At 39.1% G+C, this 25,253-nt stretch overlaps 1 protein-coding gene across 2 annotated transcripts in view; it reads right to left on the bottom strand.

The window, feature by feature from the left end:
* The window catches only part of pcdh1a (protocadherin 1a), a 97,671-nt gene extending 80,027 nt beyond the window's left edge, over window positions 1–17,644 (bottom strand). Inside the window, exons 1-3 of one of the 2 annotated variants that reach the window (XM_044371663.1) lie at window positions 17,224–17,644; window positions 4,554–5,368; window positions 1,288–3,471 (exon numbers count right to left, since the gene is read on the bottom strand). In XM_044371663.1, coding sequence (XP_044227598.1) covers window positions 1,288–3,471; window positions 4,554–5,348 — 2,979 coding nt within the window. In that variant the 5' untranslated portion in view covers window positions 5,349–5,368; window positions 17,224–17,644. Of the gene's footprint in view, window positions 1–1,287; window positions 3,472–4,553; window positions 5,369–13,897; window positions 14,518–17,223 lie in introns of those variants that run through there. The other variant, XM_044371662.1, reaches the window with a different exon arrangement.
* Window positions 17,645–25,253: the final 7,609 nt, after the last annotated feature.

The raw sequence follows: 25,253 nt of genomic DNA, 5'->3' as shown, positions 1-25,253 counted from the left end.
TTCAGTAAAGTTATTACCGGAAAAAAGGAGATGCATGTCAATAGCCCAAGTATAGCTGTCTTAGTAAACTGATGGGATCCCAACATCTTTACATTTTGTTGTACTACAAAGAATGTTACACTATTTAAAAATGATGCTAGTCTGACTTATCCCCTCTGCGTGCGTGCGTGCACACACACACTTGTCTAGTCCAAGACACAAAATCACACTCTTGTAGATGACACAGAAACCTAGAGACATACTAGCTTTATATCCCTAGACTCTACAATTTTTCCGTTCATAATCCCCTCTGAGTCTATTAATATTTCTGTTTCCATGGCGATTTGAGCCTTGCCAAATGTTGTACAGATAAGAGGAGATAAGAGCATAAGGAGCAGGGAGATAAGAGCAAGTGACCTGCAGAGATCAGAGCACTAGAGGTCATACAGAAGAGCAAAAGTAAGTCACTGAGAAATCGACCTTCCCTTCCCTGCTCAACTCAACTGCCAAGCCAAAGAATTTCTCATAGTGCAACACTTGCGCACATACCTGGAGTTAATCATTTTTGCAGCAACTTCTTTTGTGTATCCAATCTCATCCTTCAAAGAAAGTTACATGGGAGCAACACAAAAACATGACAGCATGTCACTGCAGTTAATATTGGGAGAAACAATTGATACTATATTCTGTTGATAACTAGAGTCTGAAAAGCTGTAAATATCCTTATTAAATTATTGTTAGAGTATATCAATGCTGTCCATGTGACCATAGACATTTTTAGTGGCAACTAGAATTTAGGGAAATGCCATTTTATTTATTGAAGCAAGTCATATGTTTTCAGATGGGAGTAGACATTTTGTCTCCTTAACCTGTCATCTCACACATTATGTAAAATCTCTAGCGAGCACAAAATTGAGAATAAGACAGATGTGACAGTAACAAATCTGCGGTAAAATATAATTTTACAGTTTTACAATCCAGACTGATGGAACAACAATAACACAAAACACATTCAAATTATTCAAATGTAATATCACATTTTTGCCATTTGAGTAGATCATGGCATATTACTGTAGCTGACAACACAGATCGTGGGTTTTCTGGTTTCTAGTCCTATATGAGTGTTTTTCAAAATGTAAAAGACATTTTTAAGAACTGTTGCACTCAATAAGAATAATATATGTGAACTCTAAAATTGAGATCTAAAATTGAGCTCTATTATAGCCTCAAACAAACATATATTTTGCAAAAGCAACACACCAACCATCCATCTACACAATAATTACTTTTTGCAAGGCATTTTTTTACCTGTTTGTTGTACTTCGGCTGGCTGGTCTTGTAGCTGTAATCTGAGTACTGGTCTGAGCCAGTAGAGTTGTCATCTCCTCCCGTTCCTACAAAGGTGTTGGTGGCGGGAAGGTCCTGGACAGCCTGGTGCTTCTGTGAAGCTGAGGGTGATTGGGCCTGCAGCTGAATGGACGGTAAGGGAGAGTTGGAGCGGTAGTGCCTGCTTATATCAGGGCTGCCTGGCGAATAGGTTAAGGGCAGATGTATCCTGGGGCTATCATTGACTCCATCAAGGTTGAACTTAAGACTCTTTTGAAGGCTGACCTCCTCCTCTTCCCCGAGTGGTTTTGGAGACTTCTGAGGCTTTCCTTTCCTTCCTCGTTTGCCTTTGGCATTCTTTGGTGCCTGTTTGGGTGCATATAAGTCTTTTGTTTCCTTCTTGCCAGCCTGATACCCACTCTTAGTTTCTCTCTGTATGCGGTGTCGAATAAATACCACCACCAAGATCAGCATGACAACACCTGCCACACCGGCAAGGCTTCCAAACAGAATGTTACTACGCTGTGCTGCAAAACCATTGTCAGGATCACCAGCAATGTCCCTGTCCAGTGGAGTGTAAAGACTGTGCCCAACTAGGGCTTCCACTAAGCTGACATTTGAAATGGTTTCATTGACATAGATGTGGACCAGGGCAGTGGCATGACGTGCAGGTTTCCCCCTGTCACTCACTCGTACCACTAGACGATGCAGTCCACCATGTTTTCGGGTCATCTCCTTTGCTAGAGTGATCTCTCCACTGGAAGGGGAGATGCGGAATAACTGGTAAGGGTTTCCACCAGCAATACTGAAGACCAGCTCTGCGTTAGGTCCACTGTCCAGATCTTCAGCTTCAACTACCTCCACATGGCTATCTGGGGAAGCTAGAGGTGACAAGCGCCTGAAGGAGGAATTTGAAGGCTTGGTGACCACAGGATCATTGTCATTTTCATCCAGTACATTGATGGTAACACCCACATATGAAGACCTGGGTGGCTCTCCTCCATCCACTGCTTTAAGTCGGAAAGTGTAGCTGCTTTCTTTCTCTCTGTCAAATGAGATGCTTGAAAGAATGGTGCCTGTTCCATTTTGAACAACAAACTTCCCTCCGTCAGGCTCTACAGACAGGTGAACCCGAGCATTCTCACCTTTGTCCACATCCAGGACTGTCACCATGCCAACTGGACTGAGGGGAGGCATGTTTTCCAAAACTGAAAAACTGTAGCCACTAAGCATGAACTTGGGGTCATTGTCATTGCGGTCAATGACTTTTATAACAACAGTTGCTGTTCCTTTGTGAACAGGTGACCCTTTATCTGCTGCGGTGACCCGGAACTCATAGCGTTCCTTATGCTCACGATCAAGCGGGCTTCGGGCTCTGACTTCTCCTGTATTTGGGTCAATCTCAAACAGACCTTTGATGGATGAGTCTCCCACAATATTATAGAGAAGTTCCGCATTGGTGCCACTGTCAGCATCCGAAGCTGTAACATCCAAAACCTTCTCCCCTGGTTGGTTTTCTTCAGCAAAATCTACCTCGAACAAGGTTGGGGAGAATATTGGTGAGTTATCGTTCACGTCAGTCACCTGCACCTTCAAAGAGTTTGTACTAGAGAGTGCTGGATTTCCAGAATCCACAGCCACAATCTCTACTCGGTAATCCCTAACTCTTTCAAAGTCAAGAGGAGTGGTGGTCTGTAAGAAATATTTCCTCTTGTTGTCACTGGATGAGTCGCTGGCAGGGCGAAGCTGGAAGGGCACATCTCCTGCTACCACGCAAGTGACCACAGCATTCTCTCCCTCATCCTTGTCTGACACTTGTACCAAAGCAACGGCTGTTCCCACTGGCATGTCCTCTGAAATGTTAGCCACTCCTTCACTGTGAGTCACAAGACCAATCCCACGAATCTCCACTGCTGGAGCATTGTCATTTTGGTCAGTCACCTCAATGGTTACAAATGTATTAGAGCTTTTGGGTTGAGGACCTTTATCCCTCGCCACCACATAGAAGGACAAGCTGCTGATTTCCTCTCTGTCCAATGACCCTTTGACATAGATAATGCCAGTGGACCGATCAATTCGCAAGAGTTTCGGTACTGGGTCCACAGCTTGGTGAAGGGTGTACTCAATTTCTCCGTTAGGGCCCATGTCAGAGTCATTTGCTTTGACCTACAATCAGAAGGAATTGAATGGTTAAAGGCATGAATTATGTGAAGCAATTTAGGGTTTGATTTAAAGAAAGCCAGTGTAGGATTTTCTCTGCTAATCATTGGTCAATTAATTAATTAATTAATCAATGGATGACTCTTCAAAGCACAACATATGAACAGCTCCATTCTGTATATTTTATTATTGCCCTTCCTCTCTGCTTTTGATGGTTATGTCACTGGCCTTTTTTTCTCTTTTGTGGGGCGCTTTAGATAGGAAGTGCTGTATCTCTCCTGATGAGTAGGTTGGCACCTTGCATGGCAGCCTCTGCGTTCAGTGTATGAATGTGTGTGTGAATGGGTGAATGTTGGCAAGTATTGTAAAGCGCTATAAGTGGTCGATAAGACTAGAAAAGGGCGATATAAAATGCAGCCTATTTACCATCTTTTTTTCCCTTTTTTATTCCTGAGAATGGGCTCGAGAAAGGTTCACATGAAAACATATGGCAAAATATTAAGCCTGCTATTTCTTTCATGACAGTCAGTGCAATTTCACAGTGGGATGCAGAGAAAATCCTACACAGAGCATCTTACTCCTACACTGACATTGTGTATCTCTAACTCTATTTCTGCAAGTATAATAGCACAACAACAGCAATAAGCAGCTTAATTACCTGTACAAGCATAATATGCTAATACTTGAGTACTTCCAGCACTTAACATGCATATTTGAGTAACAGAGTGAGACAAACTCATTTTAAAAATATTGAATATTATAAAGAGCATGATATGTGAGTGGCCTTGGTTTCCCAAGAGTTCTACATTAGAGGTTAAATTCTATTTTTAAACATTTTAAAGCTCAACACCAGAATAAAAATATCTGTCTTTGATTTGAATTTACACATGAAGACTGTATCTGACAAATTACCACTGCACTAACATGATGCACAGACTAATTTTTCAAAAACATCTTGATAAATTGGCTGAGCACTGCTGCTGAATATAAAATTGAAAACAGTACATCAAGCAGCATAAACAATTTTGGTTGCAATTTAACATTACACCCCAGACTGCAATTTGATTTTAAAAATTTATTTAACCTACCTGCAACACAGAGTGCCCCACTGGACTATTTTCAGACACTTCCGCCTCATATGTGGACTTTTCAAACTTGGGTGAGTTATCGTTGGCATCGGTGACTACCACTCTCAGCAAAGCACTGCTGTAGCGCTGTGGGTTTCCTCCATCCACTGCCTTGATGGTGAGGTCATAGGAATCCTTTAACTCACGATCTAGGTTGCCCAGGACAATGAGTTGTGGGAGCTTCCCACCCCTGTCGTCAGCCACTTGTAAACCAAATAGGGTTGCTGCGTCTGGCCCTGCAGTGAGGGCATAATCACTCACACCATTCCTGTCTGAGTCCCTGTCTGTAGCTAGAGGTATGGAGAATAGTGCCCCCATGATTGTATTCTCGGGGACAGAGATGGTGAGCACAGAAGAAGGAAATTGCGGGGTGTTGTCATTGATGTCCTGTACCTCAATGCGTCCTTCAATGAGTCGTGGGCTCTGATTTTGTATCAGATCTGTCACTGATACTTCAAATTCCAGGTAGCAGGGCTTACCCTTAGCGAGCGAGCGACAGTCCCTCAGGGTCTCTCTGTCTATGGGAATCTCTGTGGTGAAAATATCTCCCGTCTTTCCATCGACACGAAGATAAGGGGCACCGACTTCCAGTTTGTAGAGATGACCCGAGTCTGGCAGTCCCTGGTCTGCTGCCAGGCTACCAATAAGAGTATTGGGAGGCTGCTCCTCCTGGACCCGGTACAGGATACTGCCTTCAGTGAAGCCACAGTGCAGCACCAGGAGCCCAAACACCACAACTCGTAAATTCAGTTCCATTAGGTCATCAGAAGATCTGCCTGTAAAATGAAATGAAGAGAATTTGTGTCAAAATGTTGTTTCCTACAGGAAATCATATTTAAAGATTTAGCTGTAACATGCTTGGTATCTGTATCAAGCTCCAGAGGCAATAATTACTTAACTTTTATTACAAAGGAAAATCACAGAACTCATTAAGACCAGGGTGATATATTAAGTCAGCAGGAAAAAAGAACAAAAAACGCTCTTCATAGTATTGTTCTATTATAACTCAAAGGCTGTAAAATGAATTATTTTTGTCAATAAGTTGCACCAAAACCTACCACAGGCCTGCAAGCACAACATAATAATTAGACATCAACAACAAAGGGAAAAGAGGGATTCTAAAAAATGCAATAATAACTATATCCCAGTGTGGTTTCTTTTCAGTGCCAGAGCTTGAATAGCTTCAATAAATGTTTTTACAAATTTCATGTAGAACGTGTAGGATGTAGGAACAAGAAATTATATCTTGTGAGCTTACACACAAAACTTGGGGCCCAGTGTGGATTGTTTCAGCAATCAAATAAAAATGTAATACAAAATCTCAGTGATTCCACCCAGCCGAAGAGACTCATTATTTCAGTATTACACCACTAAACATCAAGTGGTTAAGCAATGTAGCTCAAAAATAACCTTCCATATACAGTAAAAGATGCCCTCAAAAATAAATCCTTATGAAACTGCCAAGATAGTCTATTTACAGAGCCGAACTGTTTCATCAATTTCATTATGAGAGGCCTGTGACAACAAAATCTTGCATACATAAAGGTCATAGAGGCAGTGAGGCCTTTTCTTCTCATGCAGATTACGCAACTTGGCCATTATCATCTCATGCAGCTTGCAACAATGCACAATTCAGAAAGTTTCATCCACACTCCATTGCCACTGGCTAGCTCAAACACTGTAATCATTATGTTTGATTTTGAACCTTTCAACTGTGTAATTACGAGGCATTATTTTAGTGTCTTCTTTGATCTGTATTCCCTCTAGCTAAGAAATTCTGGCTTTTTTCATGCTGCAATGATTTTAGACTATAATTATTTCCTGTGTGTGTGTGTGTGTGTGTGTGTGTGTGCAGAGTTCTATTGGTAATTGAAATGTGAGCAGACATTGAGGTTAAGTATCAAGGTCCAGTGCTCTGGACAACTTAGTGGTGGCAATGTTTTACCAGTTGTGTGTGTGTTGCATCTGGAGTGTCTACTCACTAATCCCACAGTGTTAATTTCTACACATTATTTCAGTGCAGCCTGTTGTGTACAGAATCCATTGTATGTGTCAGTGATACACAAATCCGTATTAATAAATGGACTGGGTAGCCAGACTGGACCTCAACACTGTTTCGTAGTCACAGTCTTAACAAAACACTGCAAGACAGAACTTTCTTGAATCATATTACTAAAATTTGTGCAAGCCTTTAAAGAATGTAAGTGAGGTAACATCTCCATTTTTAGTTAAAAAGCGATGTGTAGTTGGAATTGGGGAAAGAACAAGTGGGATCACAGCATCCATAGTTTGTGTGGGTGTGAGCAAGAAAGAAGGAGAGAAACAGTTGATTGAAATAAACATGAATATGGGCCGATATTCTGAGCTTGAATCAGTAAAATCAGTAAATCTGCATTTCCTCTCACAACACAATGTTCCAGAGAGGAGCAAAGCAAATATGCATTAAGCTAGACAGCAAAACACAAATATAAAGAATCCAATGAGAAATCCAATTCCTTTTCAATACATTAAAATTGGAAGTGCAGGTTATTGATGCACTAATTGCACAGTTATTGATGTGTCCCTTTTACATTTGCAGGGGGAGCCTCTAGTCAATGTAGCATGAATGGTGAGTGTGTTCTCTGTGTGTTCATGTGTACAAGAAAAAAAGGAAGACAGGAGTAAAAACATAATCAGAGGATACGTTCCAAAACACATTTCTAATATCTACAACTGACATTTAACATCCAAACATCATTATTTGTGATACACTTGTACTATATTAATTGTAAATGTTTCATATTGCTGTACCTGCTTACATTAAACTCGTGAGCTTGTATGAAGGTTTTTACTGAATAAAGAAATGTAATACTCAAATAGATAAAAGCAACTAATTGCATTGCCATCTTGGGAATTATTTCTTATATAACAATGAAACCCAGGGATGACACACAGGTTGAGAATGTATTTGTGCTTTAACTAATTCTTTTTCAATATTCACTGTTGAATGGTAAATGGACAGCATTTATATAGTGCTTTTCTAACCTACCAACCACTCAAAGAACTTTACAATACATGCCAACACTCACACACACATTCATACACTGATTGCAGAGGCTGTCATGCAAGGTGCCAATCTGCTCATCATGAGCAATATAGCGCTTTTTATCCAAAGTGCTTTACAATGTTTCTAATGCTCACTCATCCATTCACACACACACTCACACACCAATGGCGCAGCCAGAGGCAGCAATTTGGGGTTCAGTATCTTGCCCAAGAACATTTCGACATGTGGACTGGAGGAGCCGGGAATCAAACCACCAACCTTCTAATTAGTGGATGACTCGCTCGACCTCCTGAGCTACAGCCGCCCCAAAGTTGAGTTTAAGTTTACAAAAATTATTTATACAAACAGCCATTTAAAATGAAAAAATGAAAACCATTATTAATTTCATTATGTTTTGTTTAGCTATAACCGTCCCCCTCCCGTTGCATTCACTTCTAGAATGAATAGGCGTGCTTTGATAGTGACATGATTGTTATGGTTGATGACACTCATGACTTAATGTCTTCCAGTTGGCCTCATGCCTGTCTTCCAGATGGCACCGTGCCTGCCAGCCAAAGCGAATTGGTGTTCTTTTTTTCCCTTTGTTTACATTTACATTAAAATTCATGTTGTTCGTGAAATATGCGTTTTGCCCCTGTGGGGATCAATAAAGTTTCATCATCATCATCAGTCAGTGAGAATCTCTTATCAGATGAATATTGACACCATGCCTTTGGGTTTTTATCTAACATTCTTTAGCTATCTCACATATTTTATCAAAAGCTTGACAGCATCATTTTCCCCCGATGTCAAAGCAAGCTAAGGTAGTGGCGAAGGGGAACTTTTGCTAGAGGATGTGAGACTTCTTGGACTACTGCTTGTCTCACCAAAGTTCACTACCTGAACAGCAAAATGGATAAATTAGAACTGCTGAACGCAACTAGGAGTGACATTTCGTGCATCTCAGCGCTTTTCCTCTGAAAAACTTGGTTATCATCTGCTATCCCAGATGGTGTAGTAGACCCACATGACTACAAGCTGATTCAGGCAGATCGCAATACATAACTCAGCATAAAATCAAATGGAGGAACAAGAGATTTGTTTTTCCACTGTGTTCAAATGCGTCTGTTGTATTACAGTCCTGGTCAGCCAGGCTAAAATCAAATAGTTTTCGTTGTCATTTCCATAGTTAAGGTCTTAGCTTCTCTAAGGACTGAAATGAACAAATGAGAAATGAGAATGTAAAGAAGTGGGAAAGATATTGGCATAACTGGAGATGGTCATATGGTCAATACGTCCAACCTGTCAACACCCAAACACTGTGGCAGCACAGTGGTGTTTAAACAAGAGGATCACTGCGGAAACTTCTTCATTTGTGCACAGACTACCCATTACACTTTGTGGTGGGTACACTGGACAACTTAGACCTGCCTGATGCTTGGGTGACCCCTACTGTGATACAACTTGTATGAGTGCAGTACTCACTACTTCCTTTAAAATAGCTGTTAGGGCCCTTTGCAGCCTAAAGGGCTCATAAAGTAATTCCCTTAAGCACTGTATGCTGCAAAAAGCAACTAGCACAAATAGACAAGTAAACACCTTGAGCCAGACACTTAAGGAGGAGCTACAAAACAACAAATATTCTTGAGAAATATCTTTCCAGTTTTAATCAAGGCATCCACTGTCTAAATGAGGAAAAAACTTCAACTCTACCAGCGAAGCAGCATTCTGCATACAACCTCATACTGTGATCATGCAATGGCCCAGATGGTTCCAGCATAGAGAAAAACTGAAGGCAGGCTGTACCACAGTATGGAAGTGGACCGTCAAAGACTGTCTATAACTGGCTGATTGGTCTGCTATTTGCTATATCTCCTGCAAAAATGTTTAACTTCGCAACAAAGAATGCAGTCAAAACAAAATTGCTCAGCGAGGGAGTTTAGGACCCTGAGGAACATCACAGAGTAGGCTTGCCACACAGAAATAACACTGCCTGGCCAAAACCCAGCTTATTAAGACCATCAGGGGTGCCAAGTCTAAGTACAAGACCAGACTAGAAAGTCCATGCTTCATGACTCATGCCCAGCATGGCCATCACTCCACAGCCCCACAACCTGCAGGAGAAGCTCACCCAAGCATACCCCTTCACCTGGCAATGACCTCTAAAGATAATGGCTCTAAGAGCAAGGAAAGTGGTTCTCACTCCTGTCCACTGTGTCACCTGGGAGTCTGTTGTCATTTATGTTGGAGTTTCACTGATATGTAGAAATGTTGTTTGATTGATATCTATATCACAGTTTGTTTGTTTTTTTACCTAAGGGTCAAAAAATGTTTATAGACCAGGTATTCATCCAGGTATTCGGTTCAAAAGACAGAAGAGGCATATAAGCATCAAATGATATTGTGGGAAATGCTGGTTCTCCAAATTGCTAAATAATTTATATCACAATTTAGCCTTTTAATAATTTAAGAAAACTGTATTTGTTTTGTTGGAAAACAAAATATGCAAAAGAGGATAAAACAAAGATTTTGGATTTACAATCAGAATATTGGAATAGTTGCAACAACTTCCATAGGAAAAAAGACAAGACTAGAATTTCAATAATGGACACAGGCATAGGGGGATGTGTCCTCACACTTTGCCGTGGCTCCCTTCCCCTTTGTTCTGATCTCCCCCTTACCTCATGTTTCTACCATTTCCTCTACTGTCATTTTGAATGACAGTGAACTCCTAAAATTCCTCCTAGCAACTGGCTACAATCCTCTATCCCTGCACCTCTCCCTGAAGGCTCAGTGCCTGGTGACAGTACTGCTGCTCTGCTTCTCACAGAGAAGGTGAAAGACTTCACTGGCAGCTAAACACCAGTCAAACTGCAAGGTCTGATTGAGTCTCACCTGGAGCCCTTACACAGTGCACCACCTAACTGACCACACTGTTCAAGAGCACATTTCAACTTCTTCATGTCTATTATCATCGTCCATACCTGTGTCAAATTGTGCACAGTTGCCTGCACCCCTGCCTTAATGAGGCCAGGGGTGCTGACCTCAGTTTTAACAATGACTTGTTATGAAAAACTGGTGCCAACCCAGCTTAAAAAAAAAAAAATCACACCCACTACTCCACCAACCAGAGTTTGCCTGCATATTGATAAGCAGAAAATGCAAAAATATCTATACCACCTTGGCACCTATGAAAGGATCCTGTTCTGATTTACAAACAATCATACCAAAACTACTCCACATGTGTTGTGCCAAAAAGCTTTTGAACCACAGGCAGTTGTCGAACTGTCATTAGGTATGGTGACATATTATAGGTTGGCAGAAAGGGGAAAACACAAGGTTAACTGGTGCATCTTAAACTATGTGCTGTGAGATGAAGAAGTTATTGGGCACACTAGTGCCAAGCACAAAGCATCTACTGTATATCTTAATAGCTGTGTGGTTATCAAAGAAAAGCAATATATATTTGTAGTTAGGACCAGTAGATAGTGTTCAGTACAAATATCAATCACTGATGTTAATGATTATTAGGGGAAATATAGGGTGGAAAATATAGATGTAAAAAGGACTGAGTTTGATTGAATAAACCTTATGTGTAGGAGATACCAAAGCAGTACTTCAATCTGTCAGAAATTAGAGTACAAGAGTTTAAAGTGTATTTCATCATTTACAGTATTTATCACCAAAGAGAATAACATCATCAATCTATCATCATCATCTACAGTATTTCCTGAGTGTGACATGACCAACCCACTATTTTGTAAAAGAAAATAATTTGCAATCATTATCTTAAATGGTATTCAAAGAGAGGATATCATGTGTTGCCATTTTTGTGTAAGATGTATCTGATTTTGGCTTAAAGTGGGAGAAGTAGAAAAATAAAATGAAAGTGTGTGGCTGCATACATATGAGTGTTGAACTAATACATTAAAAAGGGTATTTAAAAAATGAAAAACAAAATGACTGTGTTGCGGAGCGTGTGCGCCTGGCTCTGGTTACCATAGAGACAGACTACCTGCTGACTGAGTCAACTCAGGGACTGACTGAGTGACATTTGCTCTTTAAGTTGGCTGAGTCCACAGGTCCAGCAAAAATGATTCAACCGTAAAAACAACTGAGGCATGATTGTAAATTACTAATATGTCAAAGGGTTAGTGTTGTGTTGGGAAAATGTCATTAAAGTAAAGAAATAAAACTGATAATTTTGTACTGTACTAATTGCTTGCTTTGAAGTAACTGCAGGAAAGATTAGGATCCAGCAGCAAATCCAGAACCTGAATTTTCACCTGTTACTTTGAACAAATCAAACTCATGCATTTCTGCTGTAGGATGTGCTCCTCCCTGCTTTGCTAGAGTGTTGAAAGATAAAGGATGATTTAATGATTTTCTCAACTGATGTGATTTGATATATTGGCTGACTCGATGCCTTTAGCTAGTATAACAGGTAAAATCCATTACTCTCTCACCAGCATGATTTATGATAGGTAGTATCACAGCCAAGGGTCTCCTCACAGCCGGTCCACCAATTGAATTTACTGCAAAATGTTACTCTACACATTTCTACTGACTGTACACCCTGGCCATTGGTGATGTGAAAGCAACGGTCTTTGCTTGGAAACACTTGATAAGGTCATTGGCATTAGAATCAGCTATTCAAGTGGGCTGCTCCACACAAAAAATTCTGATGGGAGGGTCACACCTAGCACTAAAAGAAATCCCATTAAATACGCCGAGATCAAAGAGACTGCATTCAGACATTGCCAGAAAGTTAGAGGGTGATATCGACATACTGACAGTTCACACTTTATATTCCTTGTTTGTTCGGTGTATGTTACTAAAACCAGACTTAAGTTAGATTTCTTTGCAGCTGGTGTTTTAGTGTTTTTATATAGCAGTATTTTGTGAAGGTTCACTCTCTTAAGTTCAAATACCTGTTAAAGCAGTTGTATCATAAAAACCCTTTGCACCCTTTCCATTGATTTTATATGTTTACGAACTGGCAAACATTCAGCATCCCTTCAGCAACTCCAGTACATAACATATTGGATTTTATTGTACAATATAGCACTTAAGTATTCAGAGGAAGTCTGTAAAGTAAAATTGTGAAACTACAGTACCTGATTTCATGGCAGGTGATGATGATATATATTGGAAATTAAGACGATTGCCTGTTCAGTTGCTGCTTATTTATCATTTTACCTTAAGACAGAGAGGAAGACAGCCAGACAGATACTTGATCATATCCCTAACCCTAACCCAAGAATTACTGTCAGAGCCGATTAATTCTGTTTTTGGCCGAACCTCCATGCACAACAGCTTCATAATCGACTGATCATCACATTCATCAGGTTTATGCTTTATAGCCAGTTTGTCAGATATGGGGTAAAACTGTGTTACAGGCCTGTTTTGATGTGGTTTGTTTTGACGGCCCTGTAGCCTACAGTGTGTGTGGGAACTTAGACCGACATGACTATGTAAAGCAGACTATTAAAATGTGCCTGGTGGTCGGTGGAGTGGCGAGAAACAACACCCAAGACTCTCACTGGAGAGCAGGGGAGATTACCCGTGTGGATGCGCTGACCAAAGATTTTTTCCCCCTTCAACTGAATGCACGAACCTCTAAATATGTAAACTGCCGATTAGTTAATAACATGGCAGGCTATACGTCGGAATTATTTGCGCAAAAATCGTTCCAAATAAAGACCCACTAATAAAGGCAATTAGTATGATGTTTGCAGCTAGTATAAAGAGATGGCGAGAGAGCGATGATACAAATGGATCACATTTTCTGCTTCACATAGTCATAATGGTAGCTATAATAAAATGCAATTAGCCGATCGCCAGTACAGATCACATTGAAGCGCACTCATACTGTAGCTGAAGTGCAATGATATGCAGAGTTAATGACTTAATACCATTACTCACGGAGGCTAGACCTCAAGCTTACTCGGATGTGTTTTACTTGCAGTACATCGTCTTATCAATCATGCAGCGCATCATTATTATAAGTGACAGATCTAGACTGTTGCCTTTCTATCACTATAGCCTGTCCTGTCAACCTGTAACACCAAGCAGCTGCTGTATCGGCTCGTCTATTGTAAAGTGCACGCGCAGACAACTTGTTGTATTAACAGTCTATTTGGATAACGGCCTGTTATTTGACATCACTTCAGACAAGTAAGAAATATTCTCTGAATAAACTTCATTCCAATCGGAACACACATCTTCAACAACCCAGTCAAACCAACTTTCTTGGTTAATTTTGCAGTAAATTCAGTACCTGAGCCAGAGACTTCTCTATGAGCGCTTGTCGCGTTGGCAATTCGTCCGCAGCTGATGTGTGTCCACCGGTGCTCCCAGAGGCAGGTGTCTAACCCTCAAACCTCCGTCACAGTGCTGACATCAAAATAACTTAAGCAGCCACAAAATCCATTCATAGCATTTATAACTTTCCGCATCAAAATTCAGGATACTGCATCCACCGTCGTCCGGCAGTCTTGTAGAGCGAATGCAGATTTCTGTCCGTGGAAATATTTTAAGTTATGAGCGGTTTGTCTTAGATTATTTTATGACAGAGCTGGAAAACGAGGAGGCTCATTCCACAGGGATAGCCTACAGTGTGCCATTTTCAATCCTCAATAACTGATCCCTGCCAAGATTTGCACTCGTTGGCGCATCCCTTTGGTCCAAGTTTCTCCAGCGCTTCCCCTGACAGAAGTAGCCTAAAGCGCACTCTAAGGACGCACTGGATGTCTAAACGATAGCATGATAGATGTCATTTTTGCACCGTTTAAACGCAATGGATAAGCGATAAACAAGAAGGCAATCTGAAGCATTTCCAGAGAGCAAGTGGTGAGATACTGTGGGTAGGTTAGTTGCTCCCCTCTCTCCCTCTCTCTTTCTCTCTCTTCTCATCAGAGCGTGGGAGGAGGTGGGGCTCCCATCCACCGCAGCACACAGCAACTTCACACTCAACATCACATTATGCCTGAGCTGTCTACCAGGAAATTGTATGATTCCTACAGTTTAAGAAGATCTCGTCAAACTGGGTCACCTCAAATAGGGAAATGAACCTTATTAAATCAGCATATCATGCGCTGAGCACGTCCTGCATTCATTTTATTCCTGCTGCAAAAACCATCGGCGCGTCTTTTGATATTAAAATGCACTGATTGTGCAACTTGTTTAAATTTGATGTAACAGGTAGCCCTGCACTGACAGTGTACTTGTTGATATGCATTCCATGTAGCAAAATGAGTGGCCTAAAAATGGAAGCTGGTTGGCCACTATTTATTCATTTGGCGCCACCCTCAGGCGGTTATTATAAGTAGTAAGGGAAGTAATACTACATCAGCTGAGGAAATTAGGGGAATCGAACATTGCTTGATGTTGGAGTGATGTATGTTATAATATGTTGGTTTCTTGCCAGTGAAGAAAATAACAATCACTATAAAGGCTTTGCTGTTGGTGTACACTGGAAGAAACTAGTTATGTCTGACATCATCTGTTAAAACTGCAGCAGTGTAATTAACCTCCCTCCCCCAAAAAACCCCAAAAAACAATGCTTTTGCTCAGGGCTATAAATCAGCATGGCTCAGCAGGGAGCGAAATCCATCCCACGCCACAGTTATTCGCTTCCTTTCTTCCAAAACACTGATGTCAGTGATCATAACTGCTTAAGCATATTCAATGGACCAGGAGCAATGAGTCAAACGCGGGTTTTGTCACAAAGGAAAGCCTTAAGCAATGTCCTCCGGAGAAAATTTGATTTCCTATCTTCCCCAGCCATTCTCAAGCAAGAGTTTATCAGTGTTTCCAGTCTGTGATCCTTTACTCCTCCCCCATCTCTCATTAGCTGCAAACACACAGCTGTTGGGTTACCTCTCCAGGGCTCCCATTAAGGGCTGCCACTCAGGCTTACAGTGTCCCTGAGCCAATCATATTAGAGCTCCCGCCCACGCACTGCCACTGCTATGCTACTCTTCACCAGCCATACTAATAACATTTAAATATTTTCACAGGTGGCCCATAAGTTCTCTCACAAGAGAGCAGGTAGAGAGACAGGAACAGAAGTTAACATTTATATGAATACTAATAAAAGGGAAAACCATATATTTAGGAAAGTGTGTGTCAGTTTCGCAACAAGGACAGCCAACCATTTGATTCAAATCATTATATGAGATTTTACATTTTTAAAGCCTAATGTAAAGTGAGACTTTGTCATTGCAAACTATTCAAATTCAGGTTTCTTGCCAGTGAACAGAAATTCAGTTTGATTATGTTTTGCTGTTTAATCGAATATTTTCTCAGCTGTTCAGCTTTATTTTATTTGTAACTACAAATCAAACTATAAAACACATCAATCAAAATCAGAACTTAAGACTGTGACTTACATTAACTACCTGTTTGATCAACTTATTATTGTTTCAGTCAGAGGATCTTTGTCAGGCATGTGGTATTCATATAATTAATTTATTGAAACTCATGCATTTCTTAAACTAAACAGTAGAGACAGACCAAGCCACAATTCAACAGTGGCATTGTCTGTTTCAGAGATGACAGAGTGTGGGCTGATATACTGCTTCATTTGATGTCTTTATTAGTGGCTGGTCTGTTTGATCCCCACTCACCTTTTCCTGGTGGCCATATTTGAATATGAGAGAGGCAAACGAGGACAAGGCAAGGGTAATCAGCGTATCAGAGGAAAGGCAGAGAAGGCCCTCAAACTCTACCAAATTCCCCCAAAACAGTCTGCCCCTCATATCTAGCCAACACATTGTCTGAAAGCCAGTGTCCTGAATATCACAGCGTCATACTATTTAAGGTTCTATCTGATTTTATCAAATCTCAACACATTCAACAAGCATCAGTTATGTAAGCAAGTCTTTCTCAAAAAAAAATGTTTTTGAGATCCGTCTTTATTTTTGTCATTTGATGCTGAAAACTTTGAAGCTCAGCAGGCTTGAATGCTCTGAAGGCAGACAGAATGTTATAATTCTAAGCTCATGGTTTGTTTGCTATTGCAGCACAGTGTGTGAATGTGATCTGTATATATTTACATCTATTCTCTTATCACATACCACACCTAGAGCACCTTCTCTCCCCCCCCAAAAAACACACACACACACACACTTTCATATAGAGAGAAAAGACAAACACAGACACTACAACACACACACGCATACACATAGCACATATAACACAGGGGAGAATAAATCTAAAGATAGAAACAATGAGGTAAAAGAAAACAAGTTAAAAATCTGCAACCAAAGTTGTCACTTTGAAGAGTAAATCCACACTGAATGAGAGTGGGTAAAAAAATCTGCTGCTGCACTATTCTCTATAGGTACAAATGTTCAAGGATGCTGTAGCTCTGGTCACATCCCAGTCAGTGATGTCACAGCAGGTGTTTTTGACAGCTGATGGAAATCACCCGCTGTGACATCAGAGGTGTGGCCAGACGTGCAGCAACATTTAAACCCCCAGGCATCAGTGCAGCAGCAGTTTTCTGTCATGTGATTTGTTATAGATTTATTCTTTAAATGTCACCACAATAAAAATAGAGTCTGAGAAATTTCAGCCACTGTAGAGAAAAACTTCCTTCACCTTCCTTCTGTTTTCTTTTCACCTCTCGGGCAGACAGGGTTGAAGAATATGTTGCATTCAGATTTGTAGCACATCCACTTGTGGAGCAGGAGTACTTACAGATGGGTCAACTGAGGGATAGAAGGAGCAGTGTTGTGAAAAGAAAACTCCATGATTCTTGAACCGTTCAGCCCTGAGAAAAAGAGTCAGCAGTTTATGAAGCAAACTTTGATGCACTGATACAAATCTGATTTGCAAATACTATTCATCATTACTAAAATTAGGTTTCCAGTTACTTGTGAATCTATCCACATGTGAATAAATGTTATTATGCAGCACACTAGTTGAACTATTGATGGTGTCTAAGCATATGCATTGATAAAGTGCTGGCATTTATTCACAGAAATCAAAGTGTATCTGAAAATGGCAGTCCGGGAATAGAGCAATGACTGTAAACACTAATAATTAGTAAACAATGCCAAATTTAGATCTCAAAACATGTAAATGTCATCGTCCTAAATCTACATTCCTCTGTATCAGTATCAGTATCAGCACTTGTTGAGATTTCATCAGCAGTAACAGTTGGATCATCATAAAACCAACTGTCTTTCCTAGTGGGTTCAGTTTCCATTTCCACATGGCTAATATCTGCTTTAGTTCCATATTCTGGTGCACAGTTTATGAAACTACCTAATAATGTAATTGACTAAACCAAACTTTGCTTTCAACTGAGCAAATGGTTTCACAGTATTACAAAGAAACTGATTTCATTTTGGTATCACTAATTCATTGCACAACTTTAAACCCCACTTGGTGAGGAGAGTAGGAAGTGAGGATTATTTACAGTATAATGGGTGCAAAGCAGTTTAGCTTTGTAAACCTTCTTAATGAACACAGTGGTATATCATTGTAGAGGTCTGCCAAAATACTAATTACATTTAGTCTTAAACAAGAAAGATGCTAATTTCAAATTTGACAGCAGACCAAACACCTAATGCACATGCATTTTATTTTATTTGGTAACATGCTTAAGACATGTCTTAATTTTCCAAATGATATTATTATAAATCTCTCTTTAAAACTCTTCAAAACCTGTTAATCAGATGTTTTTCATGTCAATAAGAAAAATAGCTCAGAGATAAAAAAAAAAAAATCTCTGAGGGTTGACACGATGAAACAACTGAAATGTGTTAACGGACAACTGATTTCCAATAGCACACTGGCATCTGAAGAGATTAAAAAGAGATGTGTTTATAAAGCTGTCAGCACCACATGAACAGCTCATCGTCATTCCTGTCATGATTTAGCTCCATGTGTGTGGATGGGTGTATGTGTGTGTTTCTGATTGGCAGTTACAAAGGCTGAACAATTTATCCACTATTTCCACCAGCAGCTGTCAATTCAGTTATCACTTCAGCTCATGCACACTTGTTTATCTTTTCCAAACAATATCATAGATGAGACAGGTGGGGAGCTTAGCAGTAAGATAGGTACTTAAGTGTAAAAAAGGGAGGGAGAATAAACAAAAATGACAGTCAGTGAGGTAACAAAGAGCGCATGAGTAGGAAGAAAAGGGGTGGTTAAGGTCATGGTTAAGGCCATACTTACCAATACATTTATTCTTTCTGTACTGTGTGACGCTTGGCCCTGAAACTCCCCTTAGAGCATATCACTGTATGTATATGCACACATTTATTTTATGCTCAGCCTCTGCTCCAAGCTCTTATTAATGAGGAGAGCGTACTGCACAGTAAACACAATGGGCTCTCTAGCAAGCAGAGAGTATTAAGAGGTGGGAGGATCCGCATCACTCCTCCTTCTTGTAGAAAATGCAATATCTGAATTTGAAAAAACAAGGTGCTTTAGAAATAGTTCCTTCATCTTCATAAAACTGGACTTCAAACAAAAAGCTATGAATACATATTTAAAATTAATATTCTATGATGAGTATGTTGCACTGCAGGGGTAAGTTGTCCTGTTACTGTCATGTAAACATGTCTCTGTGTCTTATACTGGTGCATAATTATCTTTATTCCAGGTTCTATGCAGCAGTGCTGGATGTCAGTGTTTCTCTTATACAGTAGGTTGGGGGCTTGCAGAGTGTTTAACAATGCCAGGAGCTAAAGTAGTTTGCATTTCCTTTTTTTGCTCATTGTTTATGTTTGCCACTGGGTTTGGATTATATCCACATGATCCTGACAGTTAGGCATGCAACAACAGCAACAATAACATTTCTGATAGTGAAACAGTAGGCTTTAAACACTCCTGCAGTCATTTGCTGCACAGCACAGCTGCTAACCCCACACCATCTAAAGGAACTGGCAAAGAGAGAGAGAAAGAGAGAGAGAGAGCAAATTAAGCTACTTAGCATTTTGGTCTTGCTTTTTAAAAAGATTAAATTGTGTACAAAGTCATATATAAATTCTATAGATTTGAAAGGATTAGCAAATGGTAGCATTCATCTAGTTTTGCAGTCTAAATCAGGGCCTCGACTAATTGAATTGTGGATCGAGTCATTTTGTCTCATTTTCCAAACTTGTATTTTTCTTATTTACTATGCATTGTGCCAAACCTTTCAGTTGATTACAGCCTCACTCTAATGGCAGTGGAAATGTTTCAAGATTTTATCCTCTAGTTGATGTGATTTTAGGAAAATAACAGTGTTCTCCAAGCTCTTAGAATTCAGCCAATTGGATGGTACTGTACCTATATTAAGGCTCATAGCTAACTGAGAAACATCTGCAGAGCCTGAAAAGATTATTGAATAGAGAAAAAAAGGCACGAGTGTGTATTATGAGGTTAACAGACAACACATCTTGCTTAAAATGTCTATTTGCTCATACCAGTCCAACCCAGATGAGAAAAATAGACAGAGAGCCAGGTAGCACTCATAAAATAATACAATATAATAACAGAAAGGCAGGTTTGGATCCAGCTATTTTCTTGATTGAACAATACATTCTGGACTAACAATTAATGTTTATTTACAGTAACAGTGATGGACTTTAATATTTGGACATTAATATTTGTCCTGTGCATCATGGCAAAGGCTAAGCCGTATGAAGTGAGACAGGATTGATCAGTATTTGGTAGAAGCTGAGATACAGAGTTGACTTCCTGTAATTTGCACAAAATGCTGCATCATTCTTCTTCATCATATGATTCTGGTAATCTTATGACATGCTTGCGATTTTCTGATGCCATTAACTCCCCTTATTATCTAGGTTAATACAATTCACAGTTCAATTGTAGATCGAATTCCAAACAGCTCCAATGTTTGAAGCAACTGAGTCAACTAGATAAGTTCACCTGACATTATCATAACCTGTGTGTGGATTTTTTTTTTTTTTTACTTACATTTTCAGACGCAAAGAGGTATAAAGAGCAATATATGAATAATATGCTTTTAATATAAACCATTTCCCAATGCCCGGGCACCAAATCCAATATGATTGAAAATCCAGTGAAAAAAAGATGATGTGTACGTTCAATGTGGTGAGATATAATATTCCATATAAAACTTAAGACCAAAATGTCTTGGAAATATATGTGTTTCAAAGAGAAAGAGACCAGTAAACAAATGAAATGACTCTATATTAACTGTATTGTTATTTTCATTATTAGATGTTGGTAAAATATGGTCTTGCTTCCATGAGTTTAATAATGTTCAAAATCAGATTCTGGCCTTTAAAGTTTAGGCGCAGGCTACAGCAGGAAATCACTTTTTTATCATTCTCAAATTATTAAACTCAACTTAATGAACACCATATTTATAATACATATGAAATAATAAAAAAAAAGTATGTTTTCCCATTTGGATGCATAACTTGTTTTTGGTGATAACACTGTAGTCCTTGACAGCAAAACTAATAATCTTTGGGTGCATATGCACAGTACCAAAACATAGAGTAAGTCTTTTGTGCAGCTGGTCATTTAGTTTGGTTTGCATTGAAATCTCTTTTCGTATTATTTAGCTAATCAACAGTCTGTAACATAAAACAAATTCAATTGTACAAATGAGAACCATTAGTGGTAAAACTTTATTTAGCATTTATAAACACTATACAAACAATTTTAAAATGGTTTATAATACAATTTTGTGTGGTTGGAAACAGATATAAAGACATTTTTAAGTGTTCATTAAATGTCTTTGGTAACAACTATAGCCCCTCCTATGAAGCATTCATAACTGGTATATAAACAGTTAATGGATGCTTGATAACACTGTATAACATATTTGTAATTATATACTGTATTATCATATGGCTTCAGTAGTTTTAAACACATCTACAAACTTAGACCTGCTCTACATGTGTACAAAACAGTTAATAAGTGCTTTATAACCCATGTGAAAAGGTCTGTTCTTGGGATGACTTAGTCATGTTGTCCAGATAACTCAGTAAGCCTGTAAAATGCCTATTATTGTTAACACAATTTACTATTTTTCTGTCTATATGTTCCCCTGAGTGTGCACTATAAGTACTGATAAATGCTGTACTATATTGATTACTATAGTCTACATCAGCAGTGTGTGGTCAAAATCTGAAGTTTAAAACTGTTTGTGTTTAAAACTACTGAAGATATATGACTACAACTGTAATACAGCTTTTTCAAACTTTCATTAATTGTTAATTGTTATGTACAGAATTAGTGTTTGACATCTAGGCTCTGACCTCATCGCTCCCCACAAGGAAACATTGATGTCACACAGCAGGAAGTGGGGGACAATGATATTAACTTCCCCCCAAGGGGAAGATAGACTCAAGAGCCTACAGGTGGATGCCTGTGTAGAGGTGGGGCTTTTGAAATGCCATATGAACAGCAGCAACGGCAGCATCATAGCAGCAGGGAAGCATGTGAGCAGTGTGGCCGCAAGTATGCAGCAAAGTGTGAGCAGAGCAGTGTTGGCTTAAATACGCTGGGGTATAAGGGTGCATTGGATATATGTAACAGAGAGGGGGTGTGGCATGTGAGTGGGGCGGCAGCTCGAGTTGGGCTGCTTGAACTAGCTCATAGGTGTCACTTCATTTATGAATGCTTCAAAAGGGGAAGTTATAGTTGTTTTAGACATTAATAAACACCAACAAATGTCCTACTACACTATAGTGTGTTGTAAACAGTTAATTACTATTTATATACAGCTTATAAATGCTTGATAGTGGGAGATTAAAATAGTGTTGACAAGACAGTACAATATATTTATTCTTATTCTCTCTTGTTACTAAGCAATCTTAGAATTGTATTTTTACTTAGAGTCTCAAACAAGTATTACATTTTGTCCAATTGTGACTGCACATCACCATGAATAGCTGCACTTTCTAACCCATTCCATAACAATCTATTATAAATTGAAAAACCTTGTCCTTGGCAATACATCACTTTTAATGCTTCTCTTTGTCCAATTCAATGGATGCCTGTTCTGCTTCAGTTGGTGTCTAGACAGCTCACAGTGCAAAAGGGTTTTTAACAAGTAATCATTATTTATACTTTTTTCTCAGTATACAGACTTATAAAATAAAGAGTTCAGGAGAACACCTACAGTGTTTCATCTGTCAGACCTGGTGAGACTATTAAACGAGGTCTTCTGAGTCAACATGGGTCAGATCCACAGTAATTGTCAGTGCTATTCAAGTCATGCATAAAGTCACACTGAATTTTTAAGTGTGATTTAAAATTCATTTTGATTGTAATCCCTGCAGGAAAATAAGATCAATGTGGTCTAATGTTGCACTTAATATGATTATTCTACTTGTTCCAGGTTGTGATTTGGTACGAACTGTGAAGAGTTGATTTATGGTATATCTTACTTCTTTATGCTACACCTCAAAACAGAAAGATGATTTGCAGGAGGTGAACATGGTAACAGTAACAATCTAATGCAATCCAATTACCGTGCAGCATAGACCATCTCTGTAAAGCTTATACTATTGTTGAGATTGAGTAAGAAAGGTGTTGATTGGTCTCTGTGGGAATTGTTGATGCTGTTGTTTATAGTGATGCTGTATTGATTTTGTTTTTTGTAAGGCATTTCTATCATTTTGTCCACAACCTGTAGAATTTGTGGATTATAGATTTTTTAGAAAATGGAAACCTTCCTACTCAGGGAAGTAAGGCAAACCTGTAGTAGAACAGATGCTTATAGATTTTGACTCAACAATTGTCCAAAAATGAAAGTGAAGTTCAATCAGTCCTCAGTTTGAATGTGTTAAGCATTAGCAAATCTTTATGATTGCTAAAAGGTGAAACAATGGCACCAGCTATTCCTAAATTCTATAGCTCAAAGAACAAGAGCCTTGGTGTGCTGCCTTGTGTCACTAATGGTTCAACCATTTAAAGAAACTGTTTTCCTCTCAATACAAGCCAATATGGGAGACATCCAACACTAGAGACACAAATCCAGTATTTTTACTATTGATGACTGTGTTGGTAATAAAGCAAAAAGAAATAATATGAGAGCAGGCCTCTAACAGTACATACCCTTTTGGTCTTATAGGGCATTTCGAATGAAAAACATTCAGCAAATGACATCTATATAAGAATATCCACTGGCTGAAAATGAAAGAAATTTTTCTTGCTTTATTGTGCATCCAAATAGCTTCTTGAAAAATACAGAGGCTGGAAGCTGCCAATAGAATACTTTGGGGAAAAGAGAGAAGGCAAAACATCTGGCCTCCAAATTTTAATTAGACTTACCAATGGGATTTCTTCCGTTTTACGTACTGGGATATTTCTTATCCTTGAGGAATACTTGACAGCATGAAATAAATAAAATATAAACTATTCATTTAAAATGGAATACCATTGAAATTAGAAATCCATGTTCATTTATAACTCATATTTGACTGTCTAGAACAGCAATCCTAAAAATCTCCACATGCTGCAATAATAGATATTGCAAAGATTTGAGTTCACTAGTTTGCACCAAAACCACATACATATTAAGACTTAGACTTGGGGGAAAATCATGATGTCTGAACCTTCACTGTAAACAAGCAAAGCTATTTTGTCAGGTTGTTTGTTTGATTTGAGATTTTATATGCTCAAATTAGTCTAGTTCAACTGAAGTGCAACTAGCACTGAAGCAGAAAATGCACTCTTACAGTATCTATAGAAAACACCCTAGAGTGAGTTTATATCACACAGGGAGGAAAACTGCTGCTTCACTGCTCTAAGTGGGTTTAAAGTTTGAAGCATTAATCTTTCTCCAAGCATTCTTTGTGCAGTCTCTCAGTCACCACTGTACATTGTATTTCAAGACTGACCAGCCCTGCCCTTGCAAGCTCAAGTAGAGCATACCTTTAAAAGGGGAATACTTGGAAAGCCTTACTATCATTTGGGCTAAAATTTGCAGGCCAAGTCCTGTAAGTTTTTTCCGCCGACTTAAGCTTGGACGTATAGTTTTAAAAAAACTAATTATCTATGCCCCTTGTGCTTGGTATAGCCTGCTAAAAGACTTAAGACAAAAACAAAGCTTTTTAAAGCAGTTATCAAGACTGTGATTCAAGAATATATCAAAGATGTCTGATGCTTTAATGGGCTGAACTTTTAATGCTGAGCTGAACTGAATAAAGCTGAGTTTTGCTAAGAAATTGGTGTTTGTTTTGACTTGTGTACTTGGTCATAATTGTAATAAATATATATATTTATATATAAGTTTTATTCGATTTTCTGCAGGGACAATGTGCCCCAATATTAGTGTTCTACAGGGGCTGTGACTTTTTGGTTACGACTAACAAACTGGTGCAATATGTGGGCAGGCACTAAAATAGTTCCTTAATATAATGTCAATTCCGCTGGCCACACAGGCAGATAAGCAGTTGGGAGGCATGATTCAAATCATTGGATAATGTATGGAGTAGGGGTGTGCCCAAATACAAATACATTATTTGGCAAAGCACAAATAGTGGGTTTTATACAAATATTTGTTTGATATAAATATTTTAAAAATTATTGGTTTTTGGGAAGAAAAAAACAAAAAAGTCAAATACCAGCTTGCAGGTCGGTTATCTCAGTCTCTCTCCTCTGCTCTATCAGCAGGTCTCAACGAAGGG

This window comes from Thunnus albacares, chromosome 13 (genome assembly GCF_914725855.1).
Source record: "Thunnus albacares chromosome 13, fThuAlb1.1, whole genome shotgun sequence".
NCBI classification, from domain to species: Eukaryota; Metazoa; Chordata; class Actinopteri; order Scombriformes; family Scombridae; genus Thunnus; species Thunnus albacares.
This window is presented reverse-complemented; position numbering and strand designations above follow the sequence as displayed.